At 31.9% G+C, this 25,104-nt stretch overlaps 1 protein-coding gene across 1 annotated transcript; it reads left to right on the top strand.

Annotated features, from left to right (window-relative positions):
• Positions 1–584: 584 nt before the first annotated feature.
• Positions 585–25,050, top strand: LOC111695376 (protein obstructor-E). Its single transcript, XM_023464695.1, has 12 exons — positions 585–641; positions 740–773; positions 1,048–1,143; positions 13,995–14,093; positions 14,619–14,665; positions 15,129–15,206; positions 15,649–15,751; positions 16,279–16,340; positions 16,776–16,870; positions 17,528–17,624; positions 20,741–20,830; positions 25,022–25,050. The coding sequence occupies exons 3-12, from the start codon at positions 1,061–1,063 to the stop codon at positions 25,033–25,035; spliced, it is 768 nt and encodes a 255-aa protein (XP_023320463.1). The 5' UTR covers positions 585–641; positions 740–773; positions 1,048–1,060; the 3' UTR covers positions 25,036–25,050.
• Positions 25,051–25,104: the final 54 nt, after the last annotated feature.

Raw genomic sequence — 25,104 nt, 5'->3', positions numbered from 1 at the left:
TGCAATTTGATGATATGTTTTATTTATACTCACGTTGTATAACTATCCATGTCATGCGCGCATTGGATGTGGTCTGTAGGGCTGGGACGTTCCGACTTTTTTGAAATAGTTTCGTTCCGTTCTAGAACAAGGGCCTTCAGCTAGATCGTTCCGTTCTAGTTCCGTTTTGTCTCGTTCCGTCCTGTTAGAGTAATCTAAGAGCTAATCCAAATAAAACTATTATACTTGCCACACTTAACAGAATTTTTTATGTCTATCTATCTATCTATCTATCTATCTATCTATCTATCTATCTATCTATCTATCTATCTATCTATTTCCTAGTGTCAGATAGTATAATGTGAGCAGATCCTTCCAAGATGTTTTATTAGAACAAGTCACGACTAGTCAGAGTCCAAAAAAAAATTCCATGGAAAAAAAGTTTTTTTTTTAAATCCAGGAACAAAAATCATTATTTACATTTTAAAAGTTTTAATGAATATGTTGAAAGTGCAGTGCCTGGTTTTCGAATATAAAATATCTTTTTTAATTATATGCTTAAAAATTATGTTTTTTTTGAGACAACCTTTTTCAGACTAACGGAAGTTATTCTCCTTAGAAAGATGAATAGCTAGTAATATAAATAGATAGAGAACCAATATGTACGTAAATTATTTACAGTGTTAGATCTGACTTTAGATAACGTTTTTTTTAATTTTTAATCTTTAAACTATTTTAATTACTTAGATCTTATTTTCAGATATGAGCCTTTGTCAGCTAGAGTTGTAAATTAGGTAACACAAGACAGACAAGACAGACAAGACAGACAAGACAGACAAGACAGACAAGACAGAAAAGACAGAAAAGACAGACAAGACAGACAAGACAGACAAGACAGACAAGACAGACAAGACAGACAAGACAGACAAGACAGACAAGACAGACAAGACAGACAAGACAGACAAGACTGACAAGACATACAAGACATACAAGACAGTTAAGACAGACAAGACAGACAAGACAGACACGACAGACACGACAGACAAGACAGATAAAACTGGTGTTTAGACCAGAATATAAAATGAAGCTAGCTGTGCTGACCGGACTAGGTTTCTACCTTAGCCTACTAACAGCTGAAGTATTCACACAAGAGGAAGAGTTCAAGTAAGAGATATGTTTTACTTTTCTATATACATTACATGTACGTAATACAATACAATCTATAGATTAAATAGTAGATTCATGCAATAAAATCTTGATCATGAACTGAAATATTTAATCTAAAATAATATTTATGTAAAGTTTGTTTTCAAGTGTTAAAACCAAGTAGAAAATTTAAAATGAGCTTTAGAAAAAAAGGTTTAAAAAGAAGGTTTAAAAGAAACTTTAAAAGGGGTTAGAAAAAGGTATAGAAAGAAGGTTTAAACAGAATTAAAAGCGGTATAACAATAAGGTTTAGAAAGAAAAGAAAGAGGTAAAAAAAGTAGGTTTAGAAAGAATAGAAAGAGGTTTGCAAAGAAGGTTTAGAAAGACGTTTATAAAGAAGGTTTAGAAATCAATTCAAGAAAGAAAGCTTAGGAAGAAGGTTTAGAAAGAGGGTTTAGAAAGTAAGCTTAGACAGAAAGTTTTTTAAAAAAAGGTTTAGAAAGATAGCATAGAAAGAAGGTTAGTGAGAAGGTTTAGAAAGAAGTTTGAGAAAGAAAGCTTAGAAAGAATATTAAAAAAGAAAGCTTAGAAAAAAAGCTTAGAAAGATGGTTTAGAAAGAAGGTTTAGATAGAAACTTTAGAAATAAGGTTAGACGAAGATTTAGTAAGAAGGTTAAGAAAGAAAGCTTAGAAAGAATATTCAGAAAGAAGGTTTAGAAAGAAGCCAGAAAAATGAATGCATCTGATTTTAGTTTGAATAAATGATAGAAGGAGAAAAAAGACAAGTTTATCCTAGCTCTATAATAGAATTTTATCTCTACACAACATTTTAAAAAGAAAAAATACTATCTTTGAAAAAGACTTCTTTTGTTATCACAATTTCGAGTTCTGACTTCTAAGAAGTCCTTTTGATATGCATTTTTCCGTAGATTTTTTCAGAGTTTTTCATAATCTTGAAACACAAGTTGTTTAAGTACATTTTCGAATTATGACTGGACAAAACCACAAAACCTGGGGGGGGGGGGGTCCAACACTAAATGTTTTTCCATTCGGTTCAGAAGTTCAGATGTAATCTGGGAATCAATCATAACACACACAAGACAAATTTTAGGTTTGTAGCTTTCAAGTTAGCTATAAATTTATGTTCTTATGAACATTTGACAAAGAAAACTCGTATATAATCGTTTTTTTATCAAAAAGATGAAAATTACGAAAAAGAAAGTAAAATTTGATGTAGATGGCTGAATTTCCTGGGTTTTATTTAAAGATATCTTGTGTAAAGTATTAAATCTTATTAGTTTAAATCTACATACCTTTTGACACATTTTGGAGCTGAATTTAGTGGTTTAAATCAAAAGCAATTTTTCATTTTTATATCCTAGAAAATCCATCTTTTTCTACTTCCTGTTCTGATATTAGAATTATTATATATATTTCCGCAAAATATCTAGTTATCTTGTGTTGGGCAGATAGAAAGATAGTAAGATGGTTTAGCAAATGATAGAAAGATAGTAAGATGGTTCAGCAAATGATAGAAAGATAGTTAGATGGTTCAGCAAATGATAGATTGATAGTTAGTGTGTCAAACTGATTATTTTCCCAGATTCTCAGGAAACTATTATTTTGTGGTTTGTCCGGTTTATTCATAGACAAACCTATAAGACGGACGAACTTAAATACTCAATTACCAATCTTGAATATTTCTTTGATACAGATGGGAACAAATGTACTAATGATAGCGAAAAATAAAATGTTGTCAAAATATATTGTTATGGGTTTGAAAGTGCAGTGAAATACAGTACATTATAGTGAAGTAAAAAAACCATGTGCAGTACTGTGCAGTACAGTACAATGAAGAACAGTACAGTACAGTGCATTAGAGTACAGTGCAGTACAGTACAGTGCAGTAGAGTACAGTGCAGTACAGTACAGTGCAGTACAGTGCGTAGAGTACAGTACAGTACAGTACAGTACAGTAAGTACAGTACAGTACAGTACAGTACAGTACAGTACAGTACAGTACAGTACAGTACAGTACAGTACAGTACAGTACAGTACAGTACAGTACAGTACAGTTCAGTACAGTACAGTAAAGTACAGTACAGTACAGTACAACACAGTACAGTACAGTACAGTACAGTACAGTACAGTACAGTTCAGTACAGTACAGTACAGTACAATACAGTACAGTGCAGTACAGTAAAGTACATTACAGTACAGTGCAGTACAGTACAGTGCAGTACAGTACAGTGCAGTACAGTGCAGTGCAGTACAGTGCAGTGCAGTACAGTGCAGTACAGTACAGTGCATTACAGTGCAGTACAGTGCATTGCAGTACAGTGCACTACAGAACAGTGCAGTTCAGTAAAGTACGTACAGTACAGGCTAGTACAGTAAAGGGCAGTACAGTAAAGACAGTAAAGTACAAGAAATTGTAGTACAATAAAGTATTATGTAAAAAATTGTAGTACAGTACAGTACAGTATAATATAGAGTACAATAAATTATATAACAGTACAAGTTTCTTTATATAACATGTATATAAAGTACAGAAAATAGATATTTACAATAATGGTTGAAAACAAACTGAAAAATCTGAGAGAATCTAAAAGCAAAGATCTGCACCGTCTTGTTTTTGTTGAACTTTTAGTCCATGACCGGCCAGAGAGCATCAGGAAATAAAAAACTAAGAAAAATATAGATAAAAATATGTCAACTTTGCATTCATTTTTATTTATTAGAACTATTAAAAACATAATAAAATCATTAATAACAAATACATTCCCTTCTCTTATAATTCTTTAAAAAACAACAATTTGACATTTTAGTTCCTGCAAAGTCCGAATCTATTTTTATAATATATAGCTCCCCCCCCCCTCCCCCGGCCTTTTGGGTTAAAAAAATCTAGCAAGCGATTTGGTTACGGATATGTGTGACCTTTAGACTAGATCACGAATTATATTTAATTTTATAAAATAAGATTTTCTATGGATATTTCTCTCATTTCGAATCCGTGACTCTAGCCTTGTATTTAAACAGTATTTTGGCATAAATCTACATAAACGTCTGGATAATCCAGGCCGAAAGGCCCAGCTACTGCTTGTCCCGCCCTGCTTGGCTTGGAATTCAGAATGGTTGGAACAAATGGTTGAACAGGGCGGGCACATGCTTAAGGATAAACAAGGAAAAACGTAGAAAAGGTTTATGAAATTTCAATATTGTAATATTGTAAACATGTTAATTCAATATATTAAGCAGAAGATATTTTTTACTTTATACTTTATATTTATTTGTTTATTAAGATTTTATTATGGCTTGCTTAAAACTGACGCATGCTTTGCAATGCTTGCCTTCATTCTCGACATGCCTAACTATATTCTAGCATACCGTTTTAATCTATTTTCTCTTTGAAGTTTGATGAAACTATAATTACATATAGTATGCCTAGACTGATATATAGATATATAGTTATGCAAAACTTATGGAAAAGTTGATTATAAATTTAATTAAAACCTGAAACTCAACATGCTTATTAATTATAAAAACTGCAAAGTTGGCAGAAAAAAATCTTGAAACACTTTTGATTTTCTTTTTCTTTTCCCCCCCCCCCCCTCCCACCCTATATCCTCATTATACCACTCTCAAAAACTAACACCATGCCAATACAAAAATACCCCTCCCCCTCCTCCCTCCCCATTGCCACTAAAAAAACTAATACCATGCCAACACACAAATACGCTCCCCCCCTTCCCTCCCACCACTTTCAAAAACTAATACCATACCAATACACAAATACCTCTCCCCCCCCCCCCACCCAACCCCCTGTAACTGATTGCACCCACTTAATTTTATTTGTATTGTAAGGTTAAAAACGCCTGGTATCCGGAAATTCATGTTTAAAGGTCTACAATCTACATTTTTGGAACGTGAAGGAACCAGATTTTTAAGTATCTACATATATATAGTGAGAACCAGAAAATTCTGGAATAGGAAGACGACTTTTAGAATCAATTTATGACTTTTGATAGTCCAATATGCATGGGATACGGAAATTATGCTGTGTAAACAGACCCATTTCACTTAATTTGTGATTTGATATAAGAGCTTAGTAAAGTTATTTCCTTTATAACAACATCAAATACACTTGTTGCAAAGAAAAAGTTGTAATAAAAAATTTCGGGATTTTTAGGCATTTCTATTTTCTTGAGTTTTTAATTGACAATTTATTTGCTCGTTATTGAAGCACAAAACCAAAGGTCCCACTTAAAACCAAAAAAACTTTTTAGACAGAAAAACAAAAATATGTCAATATTTGTTACTTGAAAAAATATTTAAAGACGAATTTTTTATCAGAGGGTAAATTACACATAGTTCCATCACTTTTATCAGAGGGTAAATTACACATAGTTCCATCACTTTTATCAGAGTGTAAATTACACATAGTTCCATCACTTTTATCAGAGGTTAAATTACACATAGTTCCGTTACTTTTGAGGAAAAAGAAAAATGGAAAACTTTTTTTCTTTTAAAAATAAATAGAAAATATAAGCTTCCTAAGTTTTACCAAGTTTTTTACTTCCGCTCCGCTCACAACTAAGCTGCAGCCCGTTAATTCAAAATCATGAATTCATGATAGCTAGCTTAAATATCACGACTTTCAAACTTTCAAAGATTTCGTTGATATTAATAATTTGAATAATCAATTATAAAATTAGGTTATGTACACATTTTCTTTTATTTTCACAACATTCTGAATTTTGTGCATTTCAAAATGTTTTAACATTATTGTATTTGTAAATGTATGCCAGCCCATGTATCAAAACTTGATGTTTATTTCAACTATTTATCCTACTGTATTTTCGTGGGAAACCTTGAAACCCTAATAAACAAGAATTATCTTCAAAATCTTTCGCTTTTCGGAAACTGTTCTGAGGGAAACCGTTGCAGAAAAATGAAGAATTCAGTTGAATTCCTTGGTATGCACTCAACATATAAATACTTCCGGGAAAAAATATGGAAATGCAGTTCTTGGTCACGGGTCAAATAAAATAAAATTTGGTGGATTTATTGTTTTGTGTTTACCGGGATTTCTCATTCAGAGGTTAAATACAATTTATGAATAAAAGGAATGACTACAGTACAAGTGAAGCTCTATTCTACAGGGTGTCCCAATAAACATGGGATTTCAGTGACGACTTAAATATCGTCTTCGATCCATTCGGCATTTTTTCATGAACACAATTAATGTAATATTACAGCCAAAACATCTAATATCGAAAACGCCTGCTTTGGAGATTTTCAAAATATGGTCTAATTCAAAATTGTCTTAATATCTAATATATATTCGTCAATTCTTAAGATACAAGAAAGATATATATATATATATACCACTTTATTAATAGCTTTTCAATCTTTATGCCTCGATCCATTTTTTCATGCACACAATTAATGCAGTATTACAGCCTAAACTCCTAATATCGAAAACGCCTGGTTTGGAGATTTTCAAAATGTGGTCTATCATTTTTTTATCTTCAAAATTAACGGATATATTGCAAAATTTCTACAAATTTCAATTTATTTAAGAATTCAAAATTGTCTTAATATCTAATATATATTCGTCAATTCTTAAGATACAAGAAAGGTATATATATATATACCACTTTATGAATAGCTTTTCAGACCTTTATGCCTCGCTTTGTTACTTTCTTTACCAAGCATTAGATATCAGATATCAAAGAGGAATTTCAGGCGTCTTTTAGTTATCATGTTTATTGGGACACTCTGTAGGTTAAATTGATAACACTACTCTTTCCATCTTCATCTGAGCATAAATTGTGAAATCGTTCTTGTTTTTCTTTCTAGAAATCGATCATTTTTAATCAAATACTTTTTTTTTTAATACAAAATTGATTTCAACTTCATTTTTTTTGTTTTTTTTTTTGGGGGGGGGGAGGGGTTCTGAACAATTTAAAAACGAAAAAATCTATTTGGTGCTGTAACGCAATTCGATCTTTTATTACAAGCTTTAGAAATGGTGTGCATTTAACCAATATTTAGCAGTAGCTAGAAAATGATTATTGTTTTAACCACAATCCATCAATTATCAGGATTTTTAGGAAGTACAGCTTGAAGATATTATTAGCTAATTACTGTTTTCAGTAATCTTTATCCCGCAAAAAGTTTTAGAGTTAGAATAATTTTATTTTTTCAACAATATTGGAAAATTTTAGAATTTAAAATGTCCTCAAGAGAAAAAAAAGGCGATAAGCTCCCCAAATTGTAAGATACAAGGCGTGAAGCTCCCTAAATTGTTAGCTCCGAGGCGCAATTAGCTCCCTAAGTTTAAATTTACTTCAAGTATAAAAAAGTATGAAGAATATTTCTAGTTCTGGATCAAAGATTGTGAAGGAAAACATGGTCCATAACCGATCATTGGTTCCGGGGCGTGGGTTCCAATCAGGGGCTTTACCATGGAGGGTCAGGCCGTTAGGGGTGTTACCAGAGGTGTCCGAGTCATTACCAGAGAGGAGTCAGGGGTATTACCAAAGGTATCAGAGTTTTACCATTGGAGTCAGGGGTGTTACCCCATGAAAAGTTAGGAGAGTTTTTCATGAGTCAGAGAGTAGAGACGCTTAGATGTTAGGGTTGTATAGCACGACCTATTAATTGAGTTTTTTTTTTGACGCCATCAGTCTTTGATTTTTTAATGAATGATTAAGTGTGCATGTACAAATAAATGTGACACAATTCTTCACTGACTGTCAATTTTAAAGGTATGAATTTTGTAAGTCCCATGAATCGTGAAATGTTTTTGAGATGGGTCATTAGGATTTATAAATGAATTCATGACTCAATTCCCATGTTTATCGGGACACCCTGTATGTAGAATAAACTATGCATGGTTTGACGATGCACTGATGGAAATGTTTCTAAAATTCTAAATCTATTTCCGGTATATCTATCTATCTATCTATCTATATATCTATCTATCTATCTATCTGTACAAGCACAGTTCAAGTTAAATTATACAAGTGGGTATGTATCTGTTCTTAAAGAGACTGTAAGCGTAATATTAAGTAAACCTGCATAAAAAAAAAACTGGGAGTGCATGAAACACAGCTTTACTGTTCAACGAGGTCGGAAAGCTCCGTGTGTACCGAAGGGTACGCAGTAACAGAAGGATTTCAACACTCTATACACATTTTTAAAAGGGCTTTAACACTTTAAACCACAGAGTAGCAGAAGTATTGAAACACTCTAAGCCACAGTAGCAATTGGATTTCAACACTCTATACACATTATTAAAAGAACTTTAACACTTTAAACCACAGAGTAGCAGAAGTATTGCAACACTCTCAATCAAAGTAGCAAAAAGAATTTCAACACTCTATACACATTATTAAAAGGACTTTAACACTTTAAACCAAAATAGTATTGCAACACTCTAAACCAAAGTAGCAAAAAGAATTTCAACGCTCTACACATTATTAAAAGGGCTTTAACACTTTAAACCACAGAGTAGCAGAAGTATTGCAACACTCTAAACCACAGTAGCAAAAGAATTTCAACACTCTATACACATTATTAAAAGGACTTTAACACTTTAAACCACAGAAGCAGAAGGATGTCAACACTTTAAACCACAGTAGCAACAGGATTTCAACACTCTATACCAAATGAACAAAAGAATTATACTACAGTAGCAGGAAAAGTGTTACGCTCCTTGCCAAAGTAGCAGAAGAATTTTAATACTCTATACCACAGTGCAGAAGGATTTCAACGCCCTATTCCACAATAAAGCAGAGAAAGGAATTGATTCTTTGTTACAAACTCTGATTTTCTAATTCCTATATCTTTGCAGTCCAATGTTGTAGACATTTGACATTTCAAACTATGACTTCTGTTAGATAAAATAATATAAATTTAAAATATCAAAGGTTTACGACATGGGGTTCAAAAGATATAGGGTTTACAAAATGAGAATTTGTGGGAAGGACTCAACTCCTTTTAACGCTCAAAATAATAAGGTTTCAAGATCCTCATATATGCTGTAAACTGAATCAACAATTAATATTAAAGAAAGGAATTAAGTCTATGCCACAAACTTTGATTTTCTAATCCTTATATCTTTGCAACTCAATGTCGTAGACCTCAGAGATTTCAAACTATGTTTGATGAAATAATTTAAGTATGAAATTTAAAAGGTGTTCACCATCAAATTGCAAAGTTAAATGGATTATAAAATTTAAGTTTGTGGCAATGCAAAGTCTCAACTCCTTAAAGAATATTTTTATTTCAATATTTCTTGGTGAAATGATAATCTGAAAACTGCACGGTGTACAATAATAGTGAAGTCAAGGTCAGGGGTTGACCTTTTAAACTGTTGTAAGCAACACCGGCATATAGATACTATAATAGAGAGTAGGAGGATAGAAACATAGGCCAGGAGTGGGGGGGGGGGTAATATAGTAGATTGGACTTCTTGAAATTACTTCCCTTCTGAATATAATCTAAAACATCTTTCAATTTTTCAAAGTAGGAATAGAAAGAAATAAGATGTGTATTGAACTTGTTGGGCGTTTCCGTGGTTCAAGCATAGCTTCACATTTTTGCACACCAATTTAATTATTAATTAATTAAAGATTTTGCAGATTAAACATAATTAGAATACTATCCTTCATTAATTAATTAATTGGGTTAGTTCTACTGTTGAAGAATAAAAGCGGTGAACGCCCAACTGCAGGGAGCTGAATGTGTAAAGTACGTCACACAAAGGACACGCCCATGTTTGCGTAAGATGCTCAATGGTTACCCGGATGTATGTAAATACCTTTTAAATGTTATACATTTCAAAAATAGAGCGTAGAAAAAAAACTAAACATCGATAAGGCATTCAGATCTCTTCGCGCCTCTTTGTCCAGAAATTGTTTCACTTATTTCATCTTGCTTTACATGCAACCATTAGTTTTTATATCTTAAAAACAACAAAAAAAAATCGTTTCTAAGTGGTTGAAAACCTGCATTTAAACAATAATATTTACATTTTGACCAGGTCGTCTTCATATTTCACTTTATTTTGGTTATCACGGTATTTATCATTTGTTTAGGGGCTTTTATTTTCAAGCTGCGCACTTAGCATGTAGTGTATAACCTAGGTTAGCAAGGTTAATTGGGTTTTATAAAGACATAACCATAACACTGATTAATTATATTCACTTAAAGGAAGCGTTTTATATACTACAGTGTGTCTCAATATAATGTCTCCTATTTCCCATGATACAATTTTAAAGTGTGTTTAGCTTCCGGATTTATCAGTCAGTTTACCATTACTTTCGAGCCCATTTCTTCGCTTTGATGAGGTTTAATTGTTGCTTTAAAGGTTTGTTATTGAGCTTTATAATTTATTCCAATGCAGTCTGAACCTAAACAGAACTAGTTAGTTTTGCGATAGTGTTTAAAATACTCACATTTCTTAGACTCTCTTTATTCCTTGTGAACGCAAATGTTTTTAAAACTTATAAAGCATGTTACTGTGTCTGAAAAAACATTTCTTTATATAATCTACATTAAGGATTACTAAACAAAGTATCTAACAACAATTTTCCTGCTCTTTACTTTTCAACATTTTGGAGTTATACACTTTAAAGAAATTTACAAATTTTTAAGAATGCTTTTATTATTTCCAGGCCTTATATCAGGTATAAAATCAAAAAATACTGTATGTTTTAGAGATAAATGTAATTGAATTTAAAAAAATGCAACACTATTTGACTTGGCTGTAATTATTACTAAATCTGAGTTTTTAAAGAAAAAAGCGCAATTAAACTTGAGAATGCGTTTTCTATGCAAATAGTTGCAATCTTAGCGCGAAATGTTGTGAGAATGTTTACTGTTTATCTGCCGTGTGCAAAATATACTCGGAAATTCTAATGAATGAAACCTTCGTAAATTTGGTATAAAGACGCAAAAAATTCAAACATACACTGCTTGAAGAAAAACTAAACATTCTTTTCGTAAAATCGGATTTATAAATTACGAAAAGTTTGTTGGAAATAAAAACAGAATGCAAAGAAAATATCACAAATTGTGATATTTTCTTTGCATTGGTTGTAATTGCGAACTTTCTAGTTGTAATATCGCACAATCTAGTTGTAATTTCGAACATTCTAGTTGTAATTTCGAACATTCTGGTTGTAATTTCTAACATTCTGGTTACAATTTCGAACATTCTAGTTGTAATTTTGAACATTCTGGTTGCAATTTCGAACATTCTGGTTATAATTTCGAACATTCTAGTTGTAATTTCGAACATTCTGGTTGTTTTTTCGAACATTCTGCATGGTTGTAATTTCGGTAAGTTCGATATACAATCAACAAAATACATCTGTCTTGATATAACAAAGCACAAAGGGAAGCAAAAATGGAATTAAAACTATTTGTAAGTTCAGGACTCCGCGTGCCCTTTGTAGGTTTACAATGGTTTACTGGAGAAGAAGGTTCATCTTGGGCCTGTATACAGGGGGGGATTGGCCTAAAGGGAGGATGGGGGGGGTAGATTGATATTGAACTTGGGTGGAGTGGGGTATGATCTGTATGTTGCCTTTTAACAGATCATGATATTTTGGTTTTTTGTTCGGTCCATAATGTTACTGATCTGACATTTGAGCGTATTAAAATAATAAAAACAAAATATTAGCATTTTAAGACAGTAAGGGCGAGAGGGGGAAATAGTTCATAAATACTGCGTAAAACAAAGGAATTGAGTGTTGCAGAGATATAGGAATTAATAAATAAGAGTTTGTGGCAAAAACTAAATTCCTTTAAAATAAAGTCGAAATTGTGAATTTTTGGATTGTGAGATTAAAAACACGTAGTTTCAAGTAAACAAAAAGTCCAAAACCAATGTCCAATGTAAAACAAAAACTTGGCATTTACAAACCAAATTTGGTCAGAGTTACGCTTCCAAGTCGGCCCGGTCAAAGCAAAATTAATGGACAGCCAGAACTCGACTAATCAATAGAATTTTCTTGATTTATAGACTTTTTTGTTGTACAGCCAGGAAATGTACAGAAGATGTACATACAAATGTTCATAAAGATTATTATAAATATTATTTCTTAAAGTTTGACATGTGTTCTACAAAAAGATAAATTGGGTCTATTCTTCTCCTCTTTACCAATATGGTATTGAAGATTTGTAAGACGTCTTGTTTAGATAAGATGTATATAAGCACATTATACTACATACATACTACATTAAGTAGATACAGAAAGGTACATATATATTATACATTTATAATATATATATATATAATCAATTTATTTTTATTAATAAAAAAAGAGATTTTCATCATATATGTTTATATATATTATTGAACTTATTATTTCAACAATTTATAATGATATGTGAAAATGTATTTTATTATGAACATTATTACAATTTACAAATATATACACAAATTAGCAATGCATCTACTATTATATTAAACTATGATACATCCTTTGAAAAAGGGATGATCATTTTTCTGTGGAACTAAAATTTTAAATAACTGCCTGAGTCCTCAGGCACACTGCCTGAATGACTGCTTTTTCCTGTAACAAACTAAATCTTTGTTTTGACCCACTTCCATTTGTTAGATTTTGATAAAATTTAGCTTTTTGGAAAGCCTTTGACATAAGGAAACGAATTGCACAAGTTTTGCGAGAGAAAAATTGCAAATTTTTTGCAAACAACCTGTCAAAGGAAATTTGCATATTTTTATTTTTTCTTGATTAAAAATCAGGTTATTTAAAATTTTGTAAAAATGTTTGCATATTTGAAATGGCATGTTCAAGGTTTTTAAAAAATGTATAATTTTTCATTTTTTGGACAAATTTTTTTTGCAAACATTTTTACTTTATATCTGGATTTTGCGATTAAAAATATAATTTTTGCAAATTTTCAAATTTTTTTGCAGATTCTAAAAGTAGACCACAAGAGCTTTCCAATGATGTATCATTTGTCATATTTGGACATCAAACATGGGATTTAGAGGGGGAAGTTCAAATTGACCCCCCCCCCCCCAGCATATCCTGGTTTTCAAGTACCCCAGCAGAGATAGGGTTAACCAAAATATCAAAAATGGGAATTAATATAAAACAAAGATTGCCACACTTTTTCCTATCCAAAGTATGTATGTTTTTCTTCCTACCCCAAGTATGTATGTATTTTTAATTGTTTAACAAATACATTGTCCTCATAGAAACCATATATTCTTATAACCCTATTCCTTATAACTAAAGGGGGGGGGGTCAATTTGCCCCCCCCTCTAGTTTTTTTTACATTACTCAAAAAGTATTGGTCTGTGAGGTTGTTGAAATTTTCTGACTTTTCCTAAATACCCATATCCATCCTTTTAGGTCTAAAACTGGGCTTTTATACTAACTACCTGAGTCCTCACACGCACTGCCTGAATGACTACATTATCCTTTAACAAACTAAATCTTTGTTTTGACCAACTTTTACTGTCAGTTTTTGATAATTTTTAGTTTTTGGAAAGCCTATGACATAAGGAAACGGATTGCACAATTTTTACAAAGAAAGTTTTGCAAACTATAAGCATACAACCCGTTCCTGGTTTTTAATTACCCCAGCAGGGATAGGGTTAAAAACGGTTAAAAGAAAGCTAAACCAGACAAAAAAAGTCAATACAGCTTTCGCATTTTGTCCCTTTAGAACAGATCCGGTAAAATCCAGAAATAAAAATAATCTGTTTTTATTTAGAAAAACAAAAGATAATGTACATAATATTTGCTCAGACGAAGGTTTAAAGGGTAATCGTATATACTAGAAATTACGTGGACAGTCCCTTTCATTTTTGTTAATTTTAGATGTCCTGCCTTCACCAAGTTGACCGATAAAATCCACCTGTTTCCTGATCCTACACAATGCGACAAATATTTTGAATGTAGGAATGGATTGTCAAAAAGGTAAGGGGAGAAAAAAATTAAATGGTAATTTTTATAATATTAAATTTTTTCTTCTTCAAATAGGGCCATGGGCATCGTTTTAAGGTTCTTTTTACACATTCAAGGTTTTTGGGATAAAAAAATGTTCAACACAAATCATCTTCCAATTTTCTATAAGTTAGCTTTTATTACATTAAGCTTAAAAAAATCTGAAGCAAATATATTAATCAAAACAATTTTAAAAAAATATTTGTCAAAACAATTTTATCAATTGTTTTAAAAAAATCTTTTGTTTGACATCTTTGATCCGAGTAATAATTTCCATTAAGTATTAAAAACAAACTTATCGAGCATTTAATTTTGAATTAGTTTTAAAATCTCAGATTCTTTTTGAGCTTTTAAAAAATCTACAAACCTATACGGACAAGAAAAGTATACTCATCAGTACTTATAAATTTAGATTAGAATATATATATAATGTTTTTAACTATATAAAATTTAAATGATAATATATTTGTAAATAATAAGCCATCTTTTTATTTTAAGGGTTATATGTCAAGATGGCCTTGTATTTCATCCTGAAAAACCAGAAGGTAGAATATATAATGAAGATATTTAAATCATATTGCAGTGAATCCCAATTTAAATCAGACAAGTAGGTACGTTTGTACTGTGTACTTGTCTTGAACGCAATTAAACTGTGTAGACTCTCAAACATAAACATTTCCCGAAAAAGAGAATAATATGTCGAACTTCTCGAGATATTTGTAAACTTAATTTTACTATATACTACGTTTTTTGGAACCTCATAGTAAACCTCTAGTCCTAGCATTTCTAAAATTTAGTCTACCATTTTAGGCATTTCAAACCGTTTCATATTTTCAAATTATAAAAGCTTCTGTTTAATTACTTGTAAACTTGAAATTCGAAAAAAAGCTTGTTAACAATTAAAGCTTAAATAAAAAGTCGTCTTTATTTTATTTATATAATTGCCTACCAGCGTACCATTTTTCCCTCCCCCCCCCCCCAAAAAAAAATGAGAATAAATTTGCTTAGGAGAGGACCCCTGTGATTTGAAACATAATACCCCTGATAAATGTAAAACAAGACCAGAACTTCAGAGACCAAAACCAGGTTTAGTTATTTCAAAATTCAATAGTAATAAAAAATTTCTAAAAAAATGCCTTTATTTAAAAAAAAAATTTCAAAATTTATCAGAAATTTAAAAATTTTTTTTTAACATTTCATGATTGGAAAGTAATTAAGTTTGTCTTCAATATTTAAAGCAAATCTACTTTAAATAACTTATCAAAATAATAAAATATCTAAAAATTAAACAATCGGTGAATAAAAATTGGTTTATTACAATTTTAAACTACTCTTCTAAAGTAAATAATCAAAAAGTCGCTTTATTTTTATCAATAAAAAATTGTTGTGTTCAAGATTGTTTTAATTTACGGCCATTCAATTAAGGATTCTTTAATTAATCAAATTAAACAAAATAAACATTAATAATGAGTCCTTTGATTTACCAAAGAAACTTTTACACCGTCTTCTAATTTTATTTACTGTTTAGGAGACAGTCATTGCCCGAGGCAGAATGGTGTATACCCAAGTGAAGATCCATTTGAATGTGATGTTTTCTATTCTTGTCTTAATGGAGTAGGAAGTCCCACCAGGTTAGTTCAGCGAAAAAATTTAAAAACTTATGAATTTGATCTATTCTAATCTACTCCAGCCTTAAGGAAGGATGTACTTTCCCAAAGGCTTTCTCCAAGCGGCAACTTCCCAGGGATATTTTTTCGAAATGGCAACATCCAAAATGAGCAATTTCCAATGCAGAAACTTCCCAAGTCTGTCCTAGTCACAGTACTCAGTCTCCTAACCTGTTCTAGCCGAAACGCTCGTCTCTTTATAGCCCATCCTAGCCGCAGCGTTCGGACCCATTGCAGCCTGTGGCGCCTTAGAAGTCCTATCTAAACCTTTGGGATGTTACAGCTTGTTAAATTGCAAATTTGGGGAGTTGCCAATTGAGTAATAGTCACTTGGGAAGTCACCTTCGGGAAAAAGCCTTTGGGAAAGTACCTAATACCGTTCTAGATGACTTACTTAGACCAATAGTTTACACATTTTATCTCAAGAGAGTCTGCTTCAAAGAGAGAAAATGTGAGAAGTTTTTAAATCTAATTATTTTATTTTTGTTGAGATGTGCCGAGGGACTTCATTTCTCTGAGGACATTGGAACCTGTGTCTGGGCCAGGGAGTCAGGTAGAGACTTTTCTATGCTTGTCTTTCCTTGTCTATCCTTGTCTATCCTTGTATATCCTTGTCTAATCTTGTCTATCCTTGTCTATCCTTGTCTATCCTTGTGTATCCTTGTATATCCTTGTCTAATCTTGTCTATCATTGTCTATCATTGTTTATCCTTGTCTTTATTTGGCTATCCTTGTCTAATATTGTCTATCCTTGGGTATCCTTGTCTATCCGTGTCTATCCTTGTCTATCCTTGTCTATCCTTGTCTATCCTTGTCTATCCTTGTCTATCCTTATCTATCCTTGTCTATCCTTGTCTATCCTTGTCTATCCTTGTCTATTTTTGTATATCCTTGTCTAACCTTGTCTATCCTTGTCTATCCTTTCAATCCTTGTCATCTTTGTCTATTCTTGTCGATCCTTGCCTATCTAACCTCCTGTGTCTGCCAGGGAGAGCTGGTTGTGTGTCTGAGCAAAATAGATCTCAGAAGAAGATGACCGACAAGAAACCAGCTGATGATACACCAACAACTCAGAAACCAAAGGTTACCAAATTGCTTAACTAAGTTTAAAAACATTTTTAAACTTTTCAAATTGAAATTATTAGAGTTTATTTAAAGGATAAAGTAGGGTAATTTCCCTATGTAAAGGCTTTTTCCTAGCCACGATGCTTGGCCCCCTAGCCTTTCCTAGCCGCATCACTCGGCCTATATGTAATACAAAAGAAATGTTGAAAAATGTTTGAAATCCCGTGTGCAAAAAGGACTTATACTCTTAAAAAAATAAATGCAAAACATCTTATACTGTACTCTTATACCAGAACTGAAAACCAAAAAAAACCGTTAAATATATTTTATTTCGAATTTTATAAGTCTTCATGAACCCCTTTCAAAACCTTTATCTTTTTCTTAAATTTTGCATCAGAGTACAACATAAACCATTTGAAGTTGAAGTTGTCTTGATTCACTATCTTTCTATCTTTTTTATTTAAAAAAAACGGTTTTAGAGTTCCAATTTTGAAAAAAAATAATTTCAAAATTATAAATCAGCGAACCTCTAAATACATATGGAAGAGAAAGGTTTGAAAACTGATTTATTAAATATGGATGTTGTATGCCACTTTTACAGTACCCTGATTTTCTATAATTTATGAAAATTTAAAATGTGAAGAAAGAAAAAAATTTGAATTTTTGTTTGTTTAGAGTTTAGAAAATGGATTTACGTGCCCTGGAGGAGCTCTCGGAGTACATCCTGCTCTTCCTCATCCTACCTCATGCAGACAATATTATATATGCTTAGGTAATACTTGATCATACATGGTTACCAACAACGGATAAGATTGCCTTGAATAAACCCTTTTAATGGCTTATAAAATGATTTGGCAAGGAAACATATTATAAATATAAGAAACGAGACAGTATAAATTCTGTATAATCGTCTCTGAAGTCTCATCCTTTGTGGTTAACCCTGTACAGTGTACAGGGGGCCTTAATTAACATTTATTATTATTTTTCACCACCTTTAAATAGGATCAATTTCTCACACAGGAACTGCAGGCATGAAATCAAACTACAGTACAATTAATCCTTTGTCGGATCAAGAATAATTGATATATTCTTATTTTTCTCTCGGAAAACTAATCATGTTCAATTGTGTGACTTGCAGCTTTATACTGCAGAGACAAATGGAAATTGTGCGAATTTAACACTTTTCGAGGAAGCAAAACTACGAAACTCAGACTTTTAACCCTATCTTTCCTGGGGTACTTGAAAACCAGGATATGCTGGGGGGTCCATTTGACCCCCCCCCCTCTAAATCCCATGTTTGATGTCCAAATATGACAAATGATACATCTTTGGAAAGCTCTTGTTCTCTACTTTTAGAATCTGCAAACAAATTTGCAAATTTGCAAAAATTGAATTTTTTATCGTAAAATCCAGTTATATAGTAAAAATGTTTGCAAAAAATTTTTTTTCCAAAAAATGAAAAATTATACATTTTTGAAAAGCCCTTGACCATGCCATTTCTAATATGCAAAACTTTTTGCAAAATTTTAAATATCCTGATTTTTAACCAAGAAAAACTAAAAATGTGCAAATTTCCTTTGACAGGTTGTTTGCAAAAGAATTTGCAATTTTTTTGCAAAACTTGTGCGATTCGTTTCCTTATGTCAAAGGCTTTCCAAAAAGCTAAATTTTATCAAAATCTGACAAGTGGAAGTGGGTCAAAACAAAGATTAAGTTTGTTACAGGAAAAAGTAGTCATACACGCAGTGTGCCTGAGGACTCAGGCAGTTAGTATTAAAGCCCAGTTTTAGGCCTAAAGTAAGGACTTTGAGCGTGTAGGAAAAGTCAGAAAATTTCAACAGCCTCGGACCAATACTTTTTGAGTTATGTAAAAAAAACTACAGGGGGGGTCAAATTGACCCCCCCCCTCAGCAGGAATAGGGTTAAAGAGTAATGTTGTGAATATATCTTTTAATTGGAATGTACCTTGAAATTACAAGGACAGTCCTTTTAATTGTTGCATTTGACATAAAACGATGTGTTTAGATCTAGTAAACAGTCCTATTGTTAAAATGTGCTTGAATCTAGTGAACAGTCCTATTGTTAATATGTGCTTGAATCTAGTAAACAATCCTATTGTTAATATGTGTTTGAATCTAGTGAACAGTCCTATTGTTAATATGTGCTTGAATCTAGTGAACAGTCCTATTGTTTATATGTGTTAGTATCTAGTGAACAGTCCTATTGTAAAATGTGCTTGAATCTAGTGAACAGTCCTATTGTTAAGATGTGTTTGAATCTAGTGAACAGTCCTATTGTTAATATGTGCTTGAATCTAGTAAACAATTCTATTGTTAATATGTGTTTGAATCTAGTGAATAGTCCTATTGTTAAAATGTGCTTGAATCTAGTGAATAGTCCTATTGTTAAGATATGCTTGAATCTAGTGAACAGTCCTATTGTTAACATGTGCTTGAATCTAGTAAACAGTCCTATTGTTAATATGTATTTGAATCTAGTGAAAAGTCCTATTGTTAATATGTGCTTGAATCTAGTGAACAGTCCTATTTTTTATATGTGTTAGTATCTAGTGAACAGTCCTATTGTCAATATTTGTTTGAATCTAGTGAACAGTCCTATTGTTAAAATGTGCTTGTATCTAGTGAACAGTCCTATTGTTAAGATGTTTTTGAATCTAGTAAAAAGTCCTATTGTTTATATGTGTTAGTATCTAGTGAACAGTCCTATTGTTAAAATGTGCATGTATCTAGTGAACAGTCCTATTGTTAAAATGTGCATGTATCTAGTGAACAGTCCTATTGTTAAAATGTGCTTGAATCTAGTGAACGGTCCTATTATTAAGATGTGCTTGAATCTAGTGAACAGTCCTATTGTTAATATGTGTTTGAATCTAGTGAACAGTCCTATTGTTAATATGTGTTTAGATCTAGTGAACAGTCCTATTGTTAAAATGTGCATGTATCTAGTGAACAGTCCTATTGTTAAAATGTGCTTAAATCTAGTGAACGGTCCTATTGTTAATATGTGCTTGAATCTAGTGAACAGTCCTATTGTTAAAATGTGCTTAAATCTAGTGAACGGTCCTATTTTTAATATGTGTTTGAATCTAGTGAACAGTCCTATTGTTAATATGTGCTTGAATCTAGTAAACAGTCCTATTTTTGATATGTGTTTGAATCTAGTGAACAGTCCTATTGTTAATATGTCCTTGATTCTAGTGAACAGTCCTATTGTTAATATGCGTTTGAATCTAGTGAACAGTCCTATTGTTAATATGTGCTTGAATCTAGTGAACGGTCCTATTGTTTATATGTGCTTGAATCTAGTGAACAGTCCTATGTTAATATGTGTTTGTATCTAGTGAACAGTCCTTTTGTTAATATGTGTTTGAATCTAGTGAACAGTCCTATTGTTAATATGTGCTTGAATCAAGTGAACAGTCCTATTGTTAATATGTGCTTGAATCTAGTGAACAGTCCTATTGTTGAATCTAGTGAACAGTCCTATTGTTAATATGTGTTTGAATCTAGTGAACAGTCCTATTGTTAATATGTGCTTGAATCTAGTAAACAATCCTATTGTTGAATCTAGTGAACAGTCCTATTGTTAATATGTGCTTGAATCTAGTGAACAGTCCTATTGTTAATATGTGTTTTAATCTAGTGAATAGTCCTATTGTTAATATGTGTTTGAATCTAGTGTACAGTCCTATTGTTAATATGTGCTTGAATCTAGTGAACAGTCCTATTGTTAATATGTGATTGAATCTAGTAAAAAGTACTATTGTTAATATGTGCTTGAATCTAGTGAACAGTCCTATTGTTGAATCTAGTGAACAGTCTTATTGTTAAAAAGTGTATGAATCTAGTAAACAGTCCTATTGTTTAGATGGAATAACAGCAACTGAAGCTGGATGCACTAAGGGTCGAGTATTTAACCCGGGAACTCAGCAGTGCGATTCACCACAAAATGTTCCAGGTAAATTAGATTTAAGTAAAAAAAAACCAGCTGATCAATGTTCAGTTCAGCCGATTATGATCAGATTATTTGAATATTGGCTTTATCAGCTGATTAATGGTCAGACAGCTGTGTATTGGTTAGATCAGCCGATTATAGGTTAAATCGGCTGACTTTTGATAAGAGAAACTGATTATTTACGAGATCAGCTGGTTATTAGTCAGATCAACTAATTATTTGACAGATCAGCTAAGTTATGGTCAGATCAGCTGATTATTGTTAAAATGTTTGAAAACTAACAAACTAAATTTAAATTTGGCGAACTTGTAGATAAAAAAAAACATGTTAGAAAAATAAATTTCCTTTTAACAAAAATTCCGAACGCTACAATTATTAATGAACAGAAATTATTATATTATTATCAATTATGATTACAATAAAAGAAAACAATTATAATTGACGATCTGTAAAAACTTCTCAAATAATTGCAAATTTTTATAAATTTTTCATCCTAATAAAGATTTTGTTAAATTTGATTTGACTGATAATTTTATTCTGATCAGAAATATTAGATTTATTATTGCTTTATAATGAAATAAACATGTGTTAACAAGAAACCGCAGAACTCTGATTAATATTTTTATATTCTCAAAACTAAATCATCATTCTGAATATTAATTTTAAACAGCTTGCAGAATAAATTCAGAATTGAGAAATCACCGTGTTTTCAGTTTTCATCTTTTTTTTGGATTTTCCAACAGTTGTGAAGAGCTGACTTTCAATATTCATTCTTTATAAACATCATTTTCTTCATCTCAACTCAGTTAAAGGGAGTGTTCGCAAATATGGAAACTTGGTTTGAGATTGTTTTTTTTTTTTTTTTTTCGTCTAAAAATTTCTTAATAACTAGTCAGCGTTGTAGTAACGAATGTCGCCTGAATGAAACTGAATTTTTGCAACTAACTCAGATATTTTAATCTTTGCCCCCCGATATGGCAGCGAGCAGTTAACTTTGATATTTCAAGCTATGATTTTTTTTATCAAATAAAAGATGAAATATCAAAGGTTTTCGCTATGATGTTGACAATATTTTTGGGATTTAAAAGTTAAAGTTCGTGACAAAGACTTTATATCTTTAATTATTATTTGAATTATGTCAGATTCGCGGATTGTCGCTTTAAATCCTCTATTTTTTCCTAGTCAGTCTACAGGGAATCTAGCAAATATGGCTTACTTGCAGTTTTCATAAAAAAACATAATTCTAATACGCATTTAAAGCTTTGAAATTGTGAAATGAGGAAAAACTGGCCTAAAGTACAAAAAATGAGAAACTGCAATTAGACATCATTAATATTTTGCAAATAGACAAATAATTTCTTATTCAAAAAATCAAAAATTAAGAAAATTTCTCTCAGTCATTATTATTTTACTCTGACAATGTAAAAAAATAGAGAAAAAGTCAGTGGCTTTTGTTAATATTCCTTATTTTGCTGTCCTGGCGCTGCGGTTTAAACTTAGGCTCACTTCTCAATGTCAAAGTTCTCAACGCTAAAATTCAAAGTTAGACCCATACATTAATAACAATACAGATAGAACACTTGATGTCGCCTTTTTAAGATTTAGGGGCTTTCGTTCACAATAACCCTAAGGCAGAAGCTCAAATGAGTTACGCGCATGCTCTTTATTGTAATTCAAAACTACCTGCACGGAACTCCTTTGGACTTTTGCCTGAGGGTTATTGTGTACGAAAAACCCTTAAATATGGAAAAGACGACAACTAATGTTCTATTTGTATTGTTATTAATCTATGGTTAGACATTAATCTATGGTTAGACCAAACTTGGTTAGTTTTGTCGAAGCGGTGTTAAGAAGATTATAAATTAAAATCAAGAATAGGAAAAATGTGTCCCAACATTGCAATGACAGCCCAGTCTTGAAACTAATTTTCCAGAAAATATGAATCGTCGCCCCTTGAGCAGTCGATTTCTGCAAGGCACAAAAAGGACAAAAAACAGAAACTAGGTTTAACTAGATAAAATCTCAAGTATAGTAGCTTCAAGTGTTGCCCTTTAAAGGCGGGAGACAAAATTAGCCTGGGGTTCGGTGGTAGGCAATCTTAAAGCTAACCCGTTTATAGGTACATAAAGGCTTCGTTATTATCCTTATATGTACTCTTATACTCAACTATTTAAAATTCAACGCATAAATATACATTATACATACATGCACTCTGTTTACAATTCAGCTTTGTTATTTTTTTAAAATGAAATAAAGCATTAAGTGGTAAAAAAAAAGGGCAAAGAATTATATTCAAAAATTGTTGACATTCTTTTTTCATTTTTTTAATTTTCCACGAAATTATTCAATTCTGAAATAAAAGAAATAAGTCTTTGCCAAAAACTTAAATTTATATTCCCTACATCATTGCAACCTGATGATTTAAGCCTTTGATAATTCAAACTTAAACTAGTTGATCTAACAGAATTCAGAGTTTGAAATATTTGAGGTCTACGACATTGGGTGAAAAAGACATTGGGAATAATATCAGAGTTTGTGGTAAAGACTTAATTTACTCCTTTGTTTGAAAACAAAATTTATAAACTAAATGATTCAGAAAGGTTTCGTTAAAAAACTATTTTATTGTAAACGGAGAACGTTTTTTCTTTCAATTAGCGCACAGTAAGTTTAACGGAACAATTATCAAACTATTTTTCCTACATTTTCCCATACGGACGGTCGGACGAACGGACTAATTACCAACTATTTTATCATAATTTAAGAAGTTGTTCAACCTTATCCTTCAAACTGTACATTATAGTTACATAATTTTGTAATTTTTGATGCAAACTGGACATATTTGCTAGGATTAAGCAAGATATAAATATACCTTGCAATATACAAACAGACCGTAACCCCCTTCCTCCCTCGCTTAAAATTTAAATATCCCCCACCCCCTTGTTTAAATATCCCCCACCCCCTTGTTTAAATGTTTGGTATTTGCAATAATTTATTTCATGTAGCAGAAAGATAAAATAGTAGTCAACATGGGCGGTTTCAGGAATTTAGTCAGGGGGGGGTAAAAAAATATTTCGCCCGAAGGGCGAAAAATTTTTTTTACCCCCCCCTATATTGATTTTACCCCCCCCTATATTGACCCCTATATTAACCCCCCCTGTAAAGCTAAAAAGTTCTATTTACCCCCATAACCTTACTAAAATTACAGTTTATTTTACCTTGAATTACAGGGTATTGATTTGTAAAAATCCAGGGGGGGGTACACCCCCCCCTAATTTCACTCAGGGGGGGGTAATGGACTGCCACCCCCCCCTTGAAACCGCCTATGGTAGTCAACGTTTAGAAAAATTAAATGCTAATTGCAAAACAGGCAAAACTATTTTCGTATCATGAAAAAATTTTAAATAAAATTTTAAAAGGTTTTAAACAAGGGATTATTTCACCCTGCACACCATGTTTAGAAATTGTTTACAAAGGCTTTATCGTATTTTAGTAACCCTACTTGACGTTTCCCCTTTGCAACGATACCTTTTAAAGCTTTGTCAAATTATGAGTAATCGTTATTTGCCAAACTGAAAACTATTTTTTCTTTCAAATGTACATAACTTGCGCATTTCTAGTACAAGACATTTTTAGCTCAAAAACTAACGATATCTTCCCGCGATGTGAATCGGACACGCCACTTTTTAACGTGAGGGTTATTTGAAAATACACCTCAAATAAACGTTCAGCGTTATGTTATGTGACCCTTCATGCAAAGATGACAATGCCCGATTTACAACGGTTCTCATACCAATTGAAAGCTTTGTCTGATCAAGTATAAATTAGATATCAATGTTTTTGCTTAATTAAACTGTTTATTTTCATTTGCGGTTTCTCTGCAAAATTTTGACTTGCCCATTTATTGCTTTTAAGAATTAACGGAGAAATTCACAAAAATAAACAATTTTAGAGTTATAAAAGCTAAGTTCCCTTTGTGGATAAGATTAAAGGGAGAGACCAGCTAGGCATCGTTTGAAACGAGAGTGCAGAATTATTACTATGTTACTATGTTTATATCTAGCCGTTCTCTCCCTTTAAGGTTTCAGTGGTAGTGAATTGTAAATCGTGCATTGCTATCTGTACATGGAGGGTAGCTTAAAATTATGCTTACAGTCCTTTTAAGTCTGATTAAGCATGAGCCTGTATTATAATTAGGATGTGAGGATTAAGCATGAGCCTGTACGTATTATAATTAGGATGTGAGGATTAAGCATGAGCCTGTACGTATTATAATTAGG

Source organism: Eurytemora carolleeae, unplaced genomic scaffold (assembly GCF_000591075.1).
Source record: "Eurytemora carolleeae unplaced genomic scaffold, Eaff_2.0 scaffold219, whole genome shotgun sequence".
Lineage (NCBI taxonomy): Eukaryota > Metazoa > Arthropoda > Copepoda > Calanoida > Temoridae > Eurytemora > Eurytemora carolleeae.
Note: the sequence above shows the minus strand (reverse complement) of the source record. Positions and strands in the feature narration are given on the sequence as shown.